At 42.1% G+C, this 18,991-nt stretch overlaps 3 protein-coding genes across 5 annotated transcripts; 2 read left to right on the top strand and 1 right to left on the bottom strand.

Moving 5' to 3' along the window:
• Positions 1-1,178: 1,178 nt before the first annotated feature.
• Positions 1,179-2,280, bottom strand: LOC140559847 (gamma-crystallin M3-like). Its single transcript, XM_072683532.1, has 3 exons — positions 2,272-2,280; positions 1,634-1,873; positions 1,179-1,460 (listed from the first exon to the last, which is right to left on the bottom strand). The coding sequence occupies exons 1-3, from the start codon at positions 2,278-2,280 to the stop codon at positions 1,179-1,181; spliced, it is 531 nt and encodes a 176-aa protein (XP_072539633.1).
• Positions 2,281-3,617: 1,337 nt separating this feature from the next.
• Positions 3,618-5,839, top strand: LOC140559848 (gamma-crystallin M2-like). The gene is made up of 3 exons (XM_072683533.1): positions 3,618-3,626; positions 5,078-5,320; positions 5,564-5,839. The coding sequence occupies exons 1-3, from the start codon at positions 3,618-3,620 to the stop codon at positions 5,837-5,839; spliced, it is 528 nt and encodes a 175-aa protein (XP_072539634.1).
• A 2,453-nt stretch (positions 5,840-8,292) lies between these two features.
• On the top strand, positions 8,293-10,644 carry LOC140559358 (gamma-crystallin M2-like). 3 transcript variants are annotated; one of them, XM_072682844.1, is made up of 3 exons: positions 8,293-8,310; positions 8,800-9,042; positions 10,372-10,644. In XM_072682844.1, exons 1-3 carry the CDS (start codon positions 8,293-8,295, stop codon positions 10,642-10,644), a joined length of 534 nt encoding a protein of 177 aa, XP_072538945.1. The 3 variants fall into 3 exon arrangements, with proteins under 3 accessions (XP_072538945.1, XP_072538947.1, XP_072538946.1); XM_072682846.1 differs by having other exon boundaries at positions 8,302-8,310; positions 8,800-9,046; positions 10,382-10,644; XM_072682845.1 differs by having other exon boundaries at positions 8,302-8,310; positions 8,800-9,048.
• The last annotated feature ends 8,347 nt before the right edge of the window (positions 10,645-18,991 follow it).

The following is an 18,991-nucleotide window of genomic DNA, read 5'->3' as shown; positions in this document are numbered from 1 at the left end:
ACTAAGCACAAGTCAATAAGGTGACCATAGTACTCTGGTGGTGCTTCTCACCATGGCTCATTGACAACAGCCTAAAAATGCCTGAATGCTAATGTAAATAAACACAAACCAAATTACCCATTTTTTTTTATTAATGTACTCATTAATTTATATTTTACTTCTTCTTTTTTTGTTGTTTTTTATTTTAAGACTTTTATTTATTAGTTCAAATAAAAGATGATTAAGGCTATTTATTAGTCTAGGTAAATAAGTAAATGCTTATGTATTAATGTTATAAATGTTTACCCAGATTGCAAGCGACTATCTGGGTAAGGATATAAGTTATGGATACAAAGCTAGTGGTTAAGGTAATGTTAACAGCCCTTGTTGTTAGCATTGCAACAAGTATTGTTAGCATTAGCTAACAGTCTGTAGACTCTTACATGTAAATACATCAACAGAACACTAAAAGAGAAGGGTATACTTTTCCAAAATTGCTAGAAGGACAATATTTCTACTCTAACTCTAACATACCAATAGCTGACATTTGCCCTTTTCCCCCTTAAGGTTTTCTGGAGAGCAAAACCTTTCAACAGACTCTTACACACTGAACAAACACACTCAAAAACACTATGCTAATGTCTAATTTTTACTTTAAATCAGCAACACTGTATGAACAAAAGTATTGGGACACTTGCTCATTCATTTTTTTTTTGTAAGTAAAGGGCATTAAACATTTTGGACAGTTGCTGTGAGAACTGTATTTGATTTTGCATTCAGTGATTCAGCTCAAGAGTGTTAGAGAGATTTGGATGTTGGATGATAACCACTCCACCTCATCATCCTCAACTCCCTACCTCATCCCAAAAGTATTGGATGGCGCACCAACCATCATTCCATCAGTCCAGCGAACACAGTACCACTGCTCCACAATGCTGGGGGTTCATGTTTATCTGCCCCAGAAAGTCCTATTCTACTGGAAATACTTCTCTACAGGGACTAGACAAGCTGTGTGTGTGCATTTGCACATCTATGTCAGCAATGGGTGCAACTCAAAGTAGCCGAATGCATCATTAGAAGGGGTGTGCACATATAGTGTTGTTTGGAGCGAGCAGTGTGCAGTACATGACTACCCAAGAAAGACCAGACAAAGGTAATGAAACGTGAATATTTATTGGCCAAAGTTTTGCTCGGGCACATTAATTGCAGGAGTCCATGATGCGCCTCATGGAGCCGAACCTCATCATGGAGCTCATTCCCATGTCCCTGTAGCTCCTGTACTCTCCAGGCCTCAGGTACACCATCCTGCCTCTGTAGTGGGGCTGCTCGTACATCAGCCAGTGTCCGTCCATCACGTGGCAGGACTGCATATCAGACATGCGGTAACGCTCCATAAAGGAGTCGCAGTCGTCCATGACCTCGTGCATCTGGCCACCGAAGTTCTCTCGCTCGTAGACCCTCATTCTGAAGGGGCCATGGTGCTGTGGAGTTTGAGAGAGAATGCATGACATGAAATGATGACGCTCATTGTGTGCAGACCATCGCATGGTCGCAACGTATGGGTATTGCTAACACGACACAAGGGAAGCTCAATCAATCAACACCAGTGGTTTTCCCTTTGATTTTTGCCAGCCAGTTGATTATAATGTCCTACCTGAGGGATCATACGGCAGGATCGGATGGAATCGGTCATGCCCATACGCTGGTAGTCAGCATACTCGCCCCTCCTCAGGAAGTACTGGTTCCCCATGAAGTTGGAGCGGTCGTAGACCATGAAGCAGCCGCTCTCCACCCTGCAGGAGTTGCAGCGGCTCAGGTAGGAGGTCAGCTCAGCGCAGTCGCTGCTGGTCTCATAGGAGCGACCCTGGAAGTTCCTGTCCTCGTAGAAGATGATCTGATAGGTGTACAAATAACCATAACTTGCAAGTATTTTCTTAATACTGTTGTAACGGGTCCTTGTATCTCCAAAATGGAAACTTTATGGACCATAATTTTGGACCATTTCTTCGTCATGAAAGAGCTTTTTCAAACTGTGCAAATAAACAAGAAATACTACAAAGCTTTGGTAAGACAGCAACATGTCCAAGGGCAATCAATTCTAGCCCAGAACGATTCAGACATCCCACTATGCTGGACTCCGGTCCTCCAGAACCAGATCCGATGACCCCTGCTCTGTGGTACACTGACGAACCTTACTGCCTGAGCTTTTTAATAACTTCACTAAAGTCACACATCTAGTGCTGCCCTTTGGCTGTCCAGCAAACGATGGGGTTCATAAACATGCTGACTTACCTTGCCCATGGTTGATTCGGCGCTGGGATGATGTCCAGCAGGCCGTGGTCCACCGTAGCTTTTATACTTGATAGGCTTTGCAATGGCTTTTTGTTATTCAAATAGGCAAACCTGATGAATAAGCAGGTTGGTCTTTTCTGTTAATTTCTGTCTCTATCACTGGCTTCCAGCTGCAGAAGCCCAGCGTTCTGGACGCAGGCCATTACGGCTGCCTCCGCCCCACATTCGCTACCCTGAACTAGCGTGAACTGCTTAATGACTCTTTATAGGCAGTCTAGAAGGTTTTTTTTATTGTTGCGCTCACAGATAAATGCTAAATTCTTTCATCTAACCTGGTTTACCATGTGTTTCTCTTGGATTTGGATCTGGTTTATGTCTTACTGTGAGATAAACCCTGTGAAATTGAATGGGAATGTAGAAATACATCAAAAATTACAGAAAACTTTTTGAAGTGAACCAACAGGCTTCACTTTCCGAATGTTTGGCCTTAGTCCCATCAACCAGTTGCCACCACAAAGTGTTATAATTCGTAAAGAAGCCAGTTCCCAAAGAAACTGAAGGTTTTGAAGATATTACGTATTGAAAACGTATTAAGCGACCCCCAATGTCACTTCTGACAGACGTGGCTGGCCGAGGAACAATATGCTCATCACCAAGGCAACCGTGTGTTGTGGTGGAACGTCAACATTCTGAGGTGGGATGTCAGCAGACGGGGTCATGTTTGGGTTGCGGCGCAGTGACTTGGATCTCGCTTGTTTGCTTTGGGGGGGGTTGAGTATTTGGATTCATTTTAAATGTTAATTTGTTTTTCTAAAAAGCAAGAAGAACGGCTCAAATCATGCAAATCTCAAAGCAATCAATAAAGCTACATCCATGATATATATTACAGTTACAATGTTGGTAGAACCTAAAAAATAAACCAAAAAGGATACATAGACTAGAACTAGCTCACCAGCTCTAGAGCTAGTCAAACTTAACTGCAACATTCAGACAGTACCTACATAGATCCTCTGAAGCTCAAAGGCAGTAAACAGGACCTTGGCATGGAAGGTGGCCTTCAGGATGGAAACTTAAGCTGCGCTGTGACTGTTGGTGGTGGTTTATGGGATCAGTATTGATGACTGGCCTTAGGCCTTTATACTATCCACTGTAGTCCACTGCCAACTGTTTAATTCGGAGTCATTAAATTGGAACAAAGAGAAATCAAACTTGAACAAATCACTTTGCTGATATGCAAATGCAGAGTAATTTAGGTAACAATCGGTTTCCCTTCATCGGCACATTTTGTTTACTATAAATACTTTCCCCCCGCTGCAGGGCGGACAAGGAGCTTCAGCGGAGCAAGCATGGGGAAGGTCAGTGAAATCTGACTGTAGCTTCTAGAGGATTACCAGCTTTGCATAGTTTTAGCAAGCATCTATCTGAAGACTGTCTGCATGAAGAGTGAAGGTTGCTGAAGACAGAGTGAAGGCTACTAAAGACAGAGGGGAGGTTACTGAAGACAGAGTGAAGGCTACTAAAGACAGAGGGGAGGTTACTGAAGACAGAGTGAAGGCTACTAAAGACAGAGGGGAGGTTACTGAAGACAGAGTGAAGGCTACTAAAGACAGAGGGGAGGTTACTGAAGACAGAGTGAAGGCTACTAAAGACAGAGGGGAGGTTACTGAAGACAGAGTGAAGGTTACTGAAGACAGAGTGAAGGCTACTAAAGACAGAGGGGAGGTTACTGAAGACAGAGTGAAGGCTACTAAAGACAGAGGGGAGGTTACTGAAGACAGAGTGAAGGCTACTAAAGACAGAGGGGAGGTTACTGAAGACAGAGTGAAGGTTACTGAAGACAGAGTGAAGGTTATTGAGAAGTGAAGATTACCGAAGACAGAGTAAAGGTTACTGAGGACAGAGTGAAGGTTATTGAGGACAGAGTGAAGGTAATTGAAGACAGAGTGAAGGTAATTGAGGACAGAGTGAAGGTAATTGAGGACAGAGTGAAGGTTACTGAGGACAGAGTAAAGGTTATTGAGGACAGAGTGAAGGTTATTGAGGACAGAGTGAAGGTTATTGAAGACAGAATAAAGGTTATTGAGGACAGAGTGGGTGAAGGTTATTGAAGACAGAATGAAGGTTATTGAGGACAGTGAAGGTTATTGAGGACAGAGTGAAGGTTACTAAAGACAGAGTGAAGGTTACTGAAGACAGAGTGAAGGTTGCTGAGGACAGAGTGAAGGTTATTGAGGACAGAGTGAAGGTTATTGAGGACAGAGTGGGTGAAGGTTATTGAAGACAGAGTGAAGGTTATTGAGGACAGAGTGAAGGTTATTGAAAACAGAGGGAAGGTTATTGAAGACAGAGTGAAGATTATTGAAGGCAGAGTGGGTGAAGGTTATTGAAGACAGAGTGGGTGAAGGTTATTGAGGACAGAGTGAAGGTTATTGAAGACAGAGTGGGTGAAGGTTATTGAGGACAGAGTGAAGGTTATTGAAGACAGAGTGGGTGAAGGTTATTGAGGACAGAGTGAAGGTTGCTGAAGACAGAGTGAAGATTATTGAAGGCAGAGTGGGTGAAGGTTATTGAAGACAGAGGGAAGGTTATTGAGGACAGAGTAAAGGTTATTGAAGACAGAGTGAAGGTTACTGAAGACAGAATGAAGGCTATTGAAGACAGAGGGAAGGTTACTGAAGATAGAGTGAAGGTTGCTGGAGATAGAGTGAAACTGGTGAACTCTTCCTTTGACTCATCTGCTCTCTCTCTCTCTCTCTCTCTCTCTCTCTCTCTCTCTCTCTCTCTCTCTCTCTCTCCTTGCTGCCAGATCACATTCTTTGAGGAGAAAAACTTCCAAGGCCGTTGCTATGAGGCCAGCGGCGACTGCAAAGACCTGCTCTCTTTCTTCAGCCGCTGTAACTCTGTCCGGGTGGAGAGCGGCTGCTGGGTGCTGTACGAGAAACCCGGCTACAAGGGCTACCAGTACATCCTGAGTCCTGGGGACTACGCTGACCACCAGGAGTGGATGGGCTTCAGCGACAACATCCAATCCTGCCGCTGCATCAAGAACGTGAGGGATATGCAAATGAGATCATTTGTTTGATTCGAGAAATAGCTTAACACTAGAAATATTGTGATGTTTGGCAAAATGGTTCAGGTCATTGAGCTTTTAGAGTCCAATCCAGGTCCAATCAGGGTTTTAAACACGTCAGCATTCTGTGTTTAATTGTACATACCTCTGCAAATTGCTACAAGCTCGAGGATAATAGGAATCCAACGGCATGTAAGGCACCTGCTGTGGTTCTACTTGCAGCTCTATGGGAACACTTGGAGGCTGAGGCTGTACGAAAGGCCAGATTTCGGAGGTCAGATGATCGAGTGCACCGAGGATTGCCCTTCCGTCCTAGAGGCCTTCAAGTTTCGGGAGGTCTTCTCCTGTGCGGTACTGCAAGGCGCCTGGGTCTTCTACGAGCTGCCTGGCTACAGGGGCCGGCAGTACTTTGTGGAGCGTGGGGACTACAGGAAGTATACCGACTGGAGAGCTGTCAATCCAGTGCTGGGCTCCTTCCGCAGAATCACAGAGTTTTAGAGCGGCTCATTGTCAGTCCTGCCCATCGGCCTGGCCACAATCAGAGCAATAAAAAAGCTCAAACTTACCCTGTTTGTCGTGACTGATCATTCATGAGCATTCATATGGGTTAATAAATCGCAACTTGCAAAACAGGGCCCTAAGGTCACCTCATGGATATTTAGGGGGAAAAAATGATTTAAAAAATGTAACAATTTATTTTGTGAAACCATGAACTGTGTTCAACCGTGTTCAAAACTGTACTGCACATCGTTTTTGAGTTAGCATGTCGTAGATAACATTTAATATTTATTACTGAGTTTAGGAGCTAGCAGTGTGAAGTGTTGTAAGAACAGCACTAATAATATTTCACTTTAAATAAATAATTATCATGTCAGCAGCCAACAAACTATTGTTTACCTTTGTAATATTGAAGTTTTATTAAGTGGTTTTACAGATTTTCTAGCAAATCTATGAATTCTGCATGCCAAACCATGAGTTCTAACTAAAAATCCATTTTGTACAGTTGAACACTTCACATTTTATACATACATGAACATACATACATAACATTACATACTTATAAAAAACATTCATTTTGAAATATTTATTTATTTATTTCAGTTTTATATTATTTACACCTTAGCAATTCTAAAACATGCTTTAACGCCTCCATAATTTAATGTAAAGTGTAATATAAAACACAATATAAAAACGTAGTAAAACAATACATGGAAAAATACTTTAGAGGACGATTAATAAAATGAACAATCACAAAACACTTCGCTTGTTCACAATCATCAGTATTTCTACTAGAACAGGCCAGGTGACACACAATCTCAAAACTTTATAAATACTCAGACTCCTAAAACCATGTCCCAACAACCTGCAGCCGCGGGCTCCTCTAAGCAGCTGCCTAGTACTCTCAACATTACAATAACTGATACCCACAAAGCAGGAGAAGGCTAAAAGGCCATTACAATGCATTTTCAGGTTTGCAATGTAATCTTCAGTTTGTAATGTAATTAAACATGGCAACTGGAAAGAAGGTCTTAAGTTAAGGTCTGGAAGAGACACAAAATTCAGCATCAGCCTTCTGAAACTGCGGACAGATTTGGGAGTGACAAGAAAGGTCAATGCCGGGTGTGGAGAAAGAGGGTGCAGTATTTCATGAGAAGAACACCTTTCCAACTGTTCAGCACAGGGATATGGGCTTGTGATGCAGCCAGTGGCACATCCTAGCACTTATAATAATTACTGATAGTTAAAACCTGTCAGTATTTGTTATCATAGTAAATGATGGAACACTTTATTAAACAACTGATTTAACTGCTAACTGATTGTTATAGTACTGCAAAGTTATTGCTAAGGTATTTTAGGTGGTTCCTATGATGTTTCTTAGTGGTTACTATGGTGTGGGCTAGTAAATGGTTAGTAAATGGTTGCTGTAGGTGGTCTTGATAGGTGGTCGATATGATTTTCTAGGTGGTTGCTATGATGTTGCTAAAGGCTTGCTATGATATCCCAGTTGGTTTCTATGTTGTCTCAGGTGGTCGCTATGGTTTGCTAAGTGGTTAGTTGGTGGTTGATGTGGTCTTGATAAGTGGTCGCTATGATATTCCAGGTGGTTGCTATGACGTTGCTAAGTGGTTGATATGGTGTTGCAAAGGGCTTGAGAGCTGAGTGTTAAAGTAATGCAAAGCGATTGCTATGGTATTTAAGGTGGTTGCTATGATGCTATGATGCTTAGTGGTTGCTAGGTTTCCCAGTTGGTTGCTATGTTGTCTCAGGTGGTTCCTAGGGTGTTGTGACATTTGAAGGGTGCTCCCCATTCATTCTTAAGGGGGGAAAAAACTGCAAAAATCTGTTGCTGTGCTGAAACCGTGCGTCTGACCGGAAAGCTGTATACAAGCGCGAATCACACAATCAGACATCAGACTATCAGACAGAACAATGTGGAGTTGGAACGGTGTATATATCTCTCAAAAACTATGGGACAAATCTGTCAAAAGAAGAAGATGATGATGAGGATGAGGATGAGGAAGAGGATAACAATATAGTTACCATAATAAGAGCATTAGCTTGAGCTCATATACAGGCCTGTCTTATTTTGTCCCCTGTTCTCTTTGGGACAGCCAACACCATCCACCCTGTGCTGGAAGCAATTTAATCGGATAAATAAATCTTTTCTGGAATCGAGCACAGTGAGATCAGAAGGTCAGCGGCCATACAATGGCCATTAAACATCGCATAAAGCCATGTACTTTAAAACAAGCGCAGCATCAGCTATTGTGAGGACATTAATGGTGGCTCATTTAAATGACAATGATTCCACTGGCAATGCATTTCAATGTCCTACATATATAAATCTCACTCTTGCCAGTCTCCCCACTGCTTTATGTGACAGAGAGATTTCTTTTTTTTTATTTCTTTTTTGTATTATCCCAGACACCGAACGACTAACAGACCCAGTCATGGACCGCATGGGGAAGGTACGAGAAATCACTTTTCACCTAAGGTTTTCAGTGAGGGCGTTTCAGACTGGGCATTTTCTGTCCAGCTTTGCATTTAATTGGTGACTTAAAATTCATGCTGCTATACAACATGCTTTGTTTTAGACAGTCCTGCTTGCTTAAGGCTAGTTCAGCTTTTAACAGGCCAGAAACGTCACACCAATGACCTCTGAGTTTGCATGTGGTGTTACCGCTAAAGTTCTAGGAGGGACAGGCCTACTGAAAAGAATGCAACTGCTGCAGTGTGAATCCACTGTGGAGATACAGGGCCTTTTACCAACAGTTATACTGATGCAGAGAAGGCCTACCTGCTTAAATTTAAAAAGCAAATTCAGTCCATTACATCTTTCACTGTATCTGGGACCACATACTGCTCAGCCTTCAGGCCTCTGAACGCATGCATGGTACAGCCCTGAGGACGACTCAGTGTACTGTTTGGGATGATTTCTCCATGCTGCTTCTCCGCAGATCATTTTCTACGAGGACAGGAACTTCCAGGGCCGCTGCTTTGAGTGCAGCAGCGACTGCCCCGAGCTGAGCTCGCACTTCAGCCGCTGCAACTCCATCCGGGTGGAGAGTGGAGCCTGGGTGCTGTACGAGAGGCCCAACTACATGGGCTCCCAGTACGTCCTGACCAGGGGAGAGTACCCCGAGTACCAGCGCTGGCTGGGCTACAACGACGCAGTGCGCTCCTGCCGCATTGTCCGTCATGTAAGTGTGCGCCCATTCAAAAGTCTGAGTGTAGATATATTACAAAATACTGTATTACATACACACACAAACACACACAAACACACACACACACACACACACACATATACACACACATACATATCTATATATCTATATCTACCTATATATATCTATCTATATATCTATATCCATCTATCTATCTATCTATCTATCTATCTATATATATATATATATATATATATATATATATATATATATATATATATATATATAATTTAATTGTACATAATCTTATGTACATGTCTTTTTTAATAGTTTTTTAAATGAGAATTCTTTCTTGCCCATATTGGAGACACAACTTTTTTTTTGTAATGATATATATATATAATTATAGTTAATTATAAACAATTAAATGGCATATTACATAAGTTCTGTTTTTTAAACATACATTTTTTTGCAAGTGGTTTGTTTGTTTTCTTACTTTAAAAAACTAACATGTATTACTTGATCAGGGGCGCACAAATAACTCTTACTAGATATTAAATGTAATTACATCATAATTATGATGATGATAATTTCCTTTTCTTATTATTAGTATTAGTAGTATTTCTTATTATTCTTATTAATAGAAATAATAATATGTATTTTTATAGTAGTAGTAGTATTACTGCATGCTCACACATCATATTTGTCAAACCAAGTCTCATGTATAATAAAAATCACAGCACAAATATGATTTAATATCATATGAAGCTCTATGTGAGTTCAGTATCATGACATTTTGATATAATATATGATATAATATAACTGTGTAAAAAAGTGAAAAATGGCAAAAATGGAGATACAAGGTTTTGTTCTGATAGCTATGATTATATTGGTTCTGTTACTGTTTAGACTGTGGCATCTGATTGATTACCACTGACAATCAATTTGGAAGGACGAACTGAACCGTTTAAAAAAAAAGGAACATGAACATGAAAAAAAAATCTAATTTAATATGTTTGAAAATAGACATTCATATACAAAATGTGGAGGGGTGGCAAGCCTGCAAGAGCAAAAAATATCTAAATAAAAAAATTTAATTAAATAATAAAATATTATATCAAATAAGAATAAACAAAACAAACATCTAGTTTTTGCCATAATAATAACTGAGCTAAAGACAATGTTTATGAAGACAAATCTGCTTTTTAAGTACTGTAAAGTTTAAGTGTATTTTAAGTCGATTGATTTTCTTGTTGTTTTCAAAATACAGAAAAACTATTGTCCAGTTTGTAAGTAAGCACACCCTTTCTAAGAATACATGCTGACCCCTGTGTCTTCTCTCCCTTCCCTGTCCCGTCCCAGACGTCCGGAGCTCACCGCCTTCGCATCTATGAGCGTCCCGACTTCCTGGGCCAGACGATGGAGTTCAGTGACGACTGCCCCTCCCTGCTGGACCGCTTCCGCTTCCGCGAGATCCACTCCTGCAAAGTGATGGACGGCGCTTGGGTCTTCTTTGAGCAGCCCAACTACAGGGGCCGCCAGTACCTGCTGGAGAGGGGCGAGTACCGCCGCTTCAGCGAGTGGGGCGCCATGCATCCCACCGTGGGCTCCATCCGCCGTGTACAGGAGTACTGAACCTCCTTCCATGCTAATACTGCTGACGGAAAATAAAATCAACATGGTTGTGTAAGCTCCAGCACGTTCCTGATCTCTTTCTTGAAGCATACATCATTTCCACACAAATAAAAGCTGCTACATCAACACAGTCAGTGCTAAAATGGGTAAACGGAAAGGGCACCGACTACCTGGGTCAGTCAGGTCACCAGGCCTTCATCGCTTTGAGGGCCACAGCCTCGTTTTTAAAGCTGTAGAAGGTGACAAGACACCAGAAAGCCACTATAGACCATAGTTCATGGATTATCATTTACTGGGATCACAGGCTTAAGCACAGTGAAAAAAATCAAAAGTCAGGTCAATTTGAAATGATAGAGTTACTGATTACAGAGCGTTTTTGAGTTAACTCAACTTTGCCTAATCTCCTTGCTCACAATTTTCACTCAGTTTGGTTTACAATACCTACTGAGCTGAGCCTCAAAATCATTAGTAAATGAGCTGAAACTGAAACTGATTCAGTATTGTGGAAGATGTTTAGTCTGTGACTCCGCCCCTCCATCAGTTTACACTTTATTCCCATCTGCAGGTTAGAACTCCCCCTATCACATGACATGCCCAGACTGGAAGACTTTAGACAATGGAGCGCTGAGCCTTTGCTGAGATTTATGAGCTTATGAACGTATGAGCTCCTTACACTTGATGAGCAGCAGTTAGACCTTAGGGCCACCCTAGAGCTGTGAAATCACACCACATGACTGCTGAGTGAATTTACCTTTATGTTATTTCTTGGACACGGAAATATAGATGGTTTCACGACTCTAGAGTGGCCCTACTGTCTAACTGCTTGATTCTCAAGAGACTCAGGAGATCATAAATTAGAATCCCATCCACACCACAGCCCTCGACGGTCCGGAGTCGGAGACAGACAATAGGAAGGCCTTTCCGCATGTGATAGGGGGAGCCATGGACTAGACAACATTTAACATGTTAAAACTACACTAAGTTAACTCAACGAAAGCTTTCATTGAGAGCTTCCAAAGGGGATGACATTGGTCTAAAGTAGCATAAAACCCCATTACTAACCACTGCAGCTTTGCCCAAAGTCCAATATTCAACCCTATGTGTTAAAGCTCCTTTTCAGTTTAGTTTATAGAGCTAATATTCCATATTCAGGTGTTTTGTTATGAGTGAGATTTCCACTATTAGCAATTTTGCACACAGGTTTGCTTCCATCAGATCTTACAGAGCTAATGGTTGGTGTGGAGCAACAGATAACACCACTACCTGTGGGCTACCATACCATGTGGGAGACTGGGGTTCGATTCCCGGTCTGGGTGGCTATGCTGCGCTACACCAATAAGATAAGAGTCCCTGGGCAAGACTACATTGCACTACATTGGCCCACTTCTGTAATACGAGTAACCTTGTAAGTCGCTCTAGATAAGAGCGTCAGCTAAATGCCACAAATGTAAATGTAATGACACCAGTGTAATACACTATATGGACAAAAGTATTGGGACACCTGCTCATTCATTACTTCATCCAAAATCAAGGGGATTAAAAGAGAGCTTATCCTGCTTTTGTTGGAATAACTGTCTATACTGTCCAGCTTTCTACTAGATTTTAGAGGAGCATTGCTATGAGGATTTGATTGCATTTAGTGCTGCCTCCCAACTCATCCCAAAAGTACTGGATGGAGCATTAGGCATGGTGCAAATAGGCTGACAAGTAACTAAATGCGTTCATTAGAAGAGGTGTCCACAAACATTTGGCCATATAGTGATGAGATATGTGCCTTGATTATCCAAGAAATGTCAAAGTAGATGCTGGGCCTTAGCCTGTCATGTTCTGACCTGGAATCGGCCAAGCTGGTCGCCACAGGCCATTTCCACTTCTAAATGTCAACACTGTATAAAGCCTGTGTGAACAAACCACCTCGATGATTCCAAACATCAGCCAGAGTGGCCTGGCACAATGTGTGTGTGATATGTGGAGGTTATCTGGGGTGATTGCACTCTGTGTGTGTGTGTGTGTGTGTGTGTGTATACACAGAGCAGGTGTTGGTCAATGGGCATGGCTAAAGCCTGGGACAAAAGAGCTGTGATCCGTGCTGATGATTCAGTAGGATTTGCCAACACGTTTCCACAGAGTACCAGCAGGGCATAGAGGAGCGCTGAGGTGGCAGCCGATGCCAGAGAGAGCTGGAAAAAGAAAAAAAAATACACATGAGCTTTTTATTTAATCATCCCACCTGATTGAACGCACAAAAACAATAAATGAGACCCATTAAAAACCACCGCAGAACACGGCCAGACCACAACGGCTAGACTCTCACTCCCTCTCAAAGCTGCCAGTCCACAGCGGGCACCAACCCTGACCCTCTAACTGCATTGATGCACTGATGACCTGAGGCTTTTTACCAGCCCGTGGTGTGTTTTTAAGCTTCTTGCCACCAATGTTGGAGCACGATGTGCGATGTGCTTTTACAGATACAGAAATTACTTTGACCAGAAGGTGAAGTGGAGTCATGGGGACATACAGATCAGACTAGTAGAGTTAGCAATCGAAGCAGACTTGACCTGAGCCTTTTACCCATCCGTGCAGTGAACACACACACACACATACACATACAGTGATCAAACACACGGAGCCCAGAGCAGCGGGCAGTCATTACTGCAGCACCTGGAAAGCAGAGAGGGTGAAGGGTCTTGCTCAAGGGCCCAACAGCGGCAGCTTGCCAAGCCCAGGGACTTTAACCCACGGCCCTGTCATCCCTGTCAACCCGGGGGATTTAGAAATTTAGAAAGCTGGTATGAGTATGAATATCTACTCAACAGAATATGTCAAACAAAAATGGCAAAGGGAAGGAACAATGGTACTACATATGGAGAATGGACAAATATATGGAGATTTCAATGCAATCTCCATATCCAGCCACACAGTTTAGATCAGATGAGCTGCTGATTAATCCGCTCAGTAAAGTCCCTTTATTTTCAGTATCAGCTTCTATAATCAGACTTTCTGGCTCTGATTGATTTAGTTCAGTCGAGACTTTTCTTAAAACCACTGTTTTCTAGTGTTTAATATCTTATAATCCAGTCTGACTCTCCTCCCTGACCAATCAGCTCCCAGCTCCTTTACAACACTGCAGTCTAATCACTTCCTCCGTGTGTGTGTGTGTGAGTGTAGTGGTACACACTCTGGACTGATATGTGTGGTTGTTGATCTACTGGTGTGTAATAACTGGTTTATAGTGGGTGAATCAGAGAAAGGAGAGCGGTTCTGCGGTTCTCCCGCTGGTAAAACAGAGCGTTTCAGTAATGGTTTTATAAAGGTTCAGATATTATGGTATGTTTTCAGGTTCCACTGTAAATTAGTTCCACACTGCAGAACCTCAACTCCTTTATTTACCTTCTGAGAACATCCGCACTGCTGCTGCCGCCGGCTAGGAATAATGTCAGTTAATGGCGCCGTGAGGCCAGCAGATGGCTCTCTGAACACTGTGGTTGAAACAAAGACATAGGAACTAGATTTGGATTAAAGTAGCCTATGCCCGATCCATTAAAACCCATTCATTCGTTGTTACATGTTATTCATATAGAATGAACTAAACAGTTATTTACACTGTTTTATACTATACTAATTATTTAATCATCACACTGATGTTGCAGAGGTCGCAAAAACTCAAATGAGGAACCTGGCTTTAAGGGTTTTGTAACTGAAAATGTGTAATAACATCCATACAGTATTCTAAACCTTAGTACATGAACAGTAATGAGAAGCTTTAGGGATAACCAACATTCAGTACACACGCCTTAACCGTCTTGTCCACCAATGCTCTCATTTTGTGCACCAGCAGATGGCGCTGTAGGCTGAAGTCTGATCTCATCACTTACAGCAGTGGATCCCAATCTTACTCTGACCATCTCAGGAGTGGAAGTGCTGTTCCTGAACTATCATGGCCACTATCAATTCTGAAGAATCAGACTCTAACTCTTTGTGGAGACAAAGGCCAATCTAAGAAAGCATACACTCTTAAAAATAAGGTTCTACCAAATGTGAAAAAACATTTTAGCGCTGAAGCCACAGAAGAACCACATTTAATTCCAAAATGAACATCTGTAAAACAGATGTGTAAGTGTAATGAACCTTACAGAACCTTCTCATGAGGTAAAGGTTCTTTACCAGTGGCATACTACTTAAAGAACCGTTTGTAGCACCTTTATCCTTAAGAATGTAGAGGGTTCTCCACAGGGAACTACAAGCATGGGTGGGATTTGGGAACCATGAAGCCCAAGGTTGGAACCATAGCCTAATGAAGAAGGCACATGATCACTAAAGATTGGAACCATAGCCTAATGAAGAAGGCACATGATCACTAAAGACTCATCCATTTATTTATGCTCATAAAAGTATCCTCATCCTCCTCTAAGTATTTTCTCACCATCTCTAAAGTGAGTAGGAACCTTGGACACAGTAATCCTCAACGAGCACTAGATGATGCTACACTACTCTGTTATAAAAAACTTTTGATGGTTCTTCACTTTTGAAACTGTGGAGGAACCTATTATTAAGGTGCTTTGAGAAACCTTCAAGGAACCTTCAATCTTCTAAAAATCTTTCTTCAAAGTTTAAGAGGTTCCTCCACAGTTTTAAACTGAAGAACCTCCTAAAGTTCCTCAAGGATCTTTGAACAGTGTACAGCTGTACTCACAGGCAGCTCAGGGCCCCATGCTGTGTATGCATGCTTATTAAAGCTGTATTCTGCAAGAACTAGTCATTTTTGCTACTGGGCTCCCCCTACAGTTGGGAGGGGTGTCATTTAGTCATTTAATTGTTGCTGACCAATGAAAAACACGTCCTATATGGTGACTTTATAGGAGCAGCTACAGGGTTCAAACCATGGAGAAAACTTAAAACGGACAGCGGCAATATACCAATCATGCTTTGAGCATCCCCTTATGGCCAGCTGTGGACATGCATTTGTTAATGAGCTGTCTCGTGCAGCTCCACCAAAGGCCCACAGGTCAGATAGCAGCTTTCTGGCCTGAAGTGCCCCTTTCAGAAGTCAGTGGAGCATCAGCATGACTTTAGAGCTGCTGTTTTTCAGGTGTAACTGATGCAGAATGTTGCTTTAACCAGCATGACGTGGCTGCTTAGGGATCCCTGCTATATGCCTCTAAACTACAGGTGTGGGTAAATACGACGGCTTGTAAAGACAGGCTAGTGCAGCGTGACTACGTTACTACCCAGGGCAGCATTTGTTAGGGCTGGGATTGTGTGCCTCTGATACTTGTGTGTGTGTAGCCTTGAACAGTTGACTGAGCACACACTGAGAGCAGATAGGGCGAGTGAGCAAAATCTAATGACTCACTGCACATTCCCTCTGTCAGCAACTCTCACTCAAACACACACACACATACACACACATACACACACACACACCCCTAAACCAGCTGTACCAAAGTATAGTACCCTGTACAAAGTACATTATGCGGAGTCTTCTATATGGACACAGAACTGTAGATTAGCCTTGTATTAACTGTAGAAATAAACATACTATGGTAGGGCCTTTCTTTGCTTTGCCCAGTATAGACTCCCAGTATAGATCCACCCAGTATAGATCTACCCAGTATAGTATAGAAACAGCCTAGATTCTTCATACAGATGTTGGAAACACTCCTTTGAGACTTGACACGCAGTTCCTGCGGATTTTGCTCAGAAGCACTTTCATGTTCCATCACATCCCAGATGTGTTCTACTGGAATCTGATCTGGTAACTGGGAAGGCCCAGCTTAAGATGGATTTTGCTTTGCAACATGGTGTATCACAACGCTGGAAGTGGTCTGTAGAAGATACAGAATAATGAATGGACTGTTGACGCCTGGACTGTTGACGCAAGGCAGTTTGGGTCCTTGGATTGAAGCTGTTGGTGTCAAATTCAGACCCTACCCTGGGAGCCTCAGCAGAAATGCTGATTCATCAGACCAGGCTATGTTTCTCCAGTCTTCAACTGTCCAGTGTTGGTGATCCTGTGCAGCACTGCAGCCTCAGCTTTCTGTTCTTGGCTGAAAGAAGCAGAACCCAATGAGATCTTCTCATCAACAAGATGCTTGTTGTTTATTAGACCATCGTACGTAAGCTCAAGAGACTTCCAGGAGACATTGTAGGAGATCAGCAGTTGTGGGAATACTGAAATCAGCACGTCTGGCACCAACAATCAAGTCGTTGACCATTTGTGGGGTCCAGTGTAATGTCTTTTTAATGGGGCCCAAATTGGCCCTGACCATGGGGAGCCATCAAGAGCTCTGTTACTACCCTGTGCCAAGGTTACTGTAACTTCTACTGAGGGTCCAGCCCTGTCAATGATTGGCTGTACAACATAATGGACATTGATAGACAACATGATGTCATATTAGCCAACGTACGAAGACAACTGCAACTGACTTTCAAGAACTGCTTCCAAGAATCTTCTTGGGAACATCTTAGTGTTGGTCTTAAGGTGATTTTGGTATGTTTTTCCCTTGAAATTCTGCTTCCTGAACTGTGCTCCTGAACCCACAGCTCCACTATATTGGGAAATAGAAGAATGATGTAAGCACTGTTGCAGGGAATCGGGAACACAGAAGGAGAAACAGGGCCGTGGGTCGTGGTGAGGGATGAGGTGGCCTTTTTGGCTTGGAGTCCACCTCAGATGGGCTGAGATGCTGTCATAACATAATTACACTGAGCATACACTGGACCTTACCACCAGTAACCATTTCATCATGCTGCTTTCTTGGAAAACAGTATTTATGGTATTTTTGGTTGATGTTTCCATGACAACAACAATGCGAAGCTGAAGTAATGAATACTTACAGGTACAATGAATGCTTTGATGAGTATATGTTGATGTATTACTCATGTAGTTAGAGCATATAGTGGTTAAAACACATGAGCTACTGGACAGAGCGATACACTTTATGGGCAAAAGTTTGTGGACACCTGTTCATCCAGTATGTCTTCCAAAATCAAGAGTGTTTACATGGGGGTTGTCCTTCTTTCGCTGCAGTAATAGCCGTATCTCATGCAGGAAGGGTTTACACCTGATAGGCTTAGATGTTGGAACATCCCCATGATGATTTGATGGCATTCGGTCACAGGAGCATTAATGAGGCCAGGTACTGATGTTGGATGATTATTTGTGGAACGCTTTAACTCATACCAAAGGTGTTGGGTGGAGTTCCACTCAGAGAACCAGAGAACTCCACAGTTCCACTGCCCAGTGCTAGGGGGGCTTTATGCCCCTCTGGCCAACACTTTGCATTGGACGCGGTGATCTTAGGCTCAGGTGAGGCTGCTCCAGAGTGTCCCATTGTACTGGCAATGGAATGTGCAATTGATGGACCTTAAGTGCACTCTTAGGTAAAAGAGTTCTTCAAGGGACCTTTAATGAGGGCAGTGGTTCTTCAGAAATCCATGGCAACACAGACCTTAAATAAAAGGGTTCTTCAGATTGGTGAAAACCTTTTATAGATGGTACTGTATAGAACCTTTTAAACACAGTTCTAGATTGTCCAAAAATATATAATTTGAATGTTTAAATGGTTCTCTGCCTTGTTAGTAAGTTTTTCAATTGGCCTTTATTAAAGACAATGGTTCTATATAGAACCATGACAAAGTATTGCTTAAATGGTTCTCTGTCTGGTTAAAGGGTTATATAAGGGGCCTATATACAGTAGTTCTATGTAGAACCTTTTAAACACGGTTCTATATAGTCCCAAAAAGGATTCCAGTTATGAGACAATTTGGATGCTTAGATGGTTCTCTGGTTAAAGAGTTCTTCAAATGTCCTTTAGTAAAGGTAAGGGTTCTATAAAGAACCATGGCAACTTAAAGGACCATTCAGATGCTTAAATTTAACCCCTCTGCCTGGTTAAAGGAGTTTTCAAGGGTTCATTAGTACAGGCAGTGGTTCTTTATGGAACCATGGCAACTCTCTGGATGCTTGGTGGTTTCTTCAGATCGGTGGAAAATAAAATATTTATAGTCTATACAGTCTCAAAAAGGGTTCCAGCATTGTTACAATATAAGGAACCCATTTTCAGTACAGTACAGAACAGGTTTGCTTAGAGTGTAGCTCCAGAGCCTCCTCTTCTTTTGGCAATGCAATGCACCATGGGTGTATAACGTATTAAAAATGCAAACTTAACCCAGAACCATTTGGATGCGTTCTTTGGAGTGGTGAAAAACCTGTTGTTGGTGGTTCTATACAGTAAAAAACCATGTTTGTTCCACTGTTGTTACGAGTAAAGAACCCTTTTTATTTAGAGTGTATGAAATTTAAAGTATGCAAGTAAAGAGAAACCCACACAATATCACTGTAAAG

Source organism: Salminus brasiliensis, chromosome 7, assembly GCF_030463535.1.
Source record: "Salminus brasiliensis chromosome 7, fSalBra1.hap2, whole genome shotgun sequence".
In the NCBI taxonomy this organism is placed as follows: Eukaryota; Metazoa; Chordata; class Actinopteri; order Characiformes; family Bryconidae; genus Salminus; species Salminus brasiliensis.
Note: the sequence above shows the minus strand (reverse complement) of the source record. Positions and strands in the feature narration are given on the sequence as shown.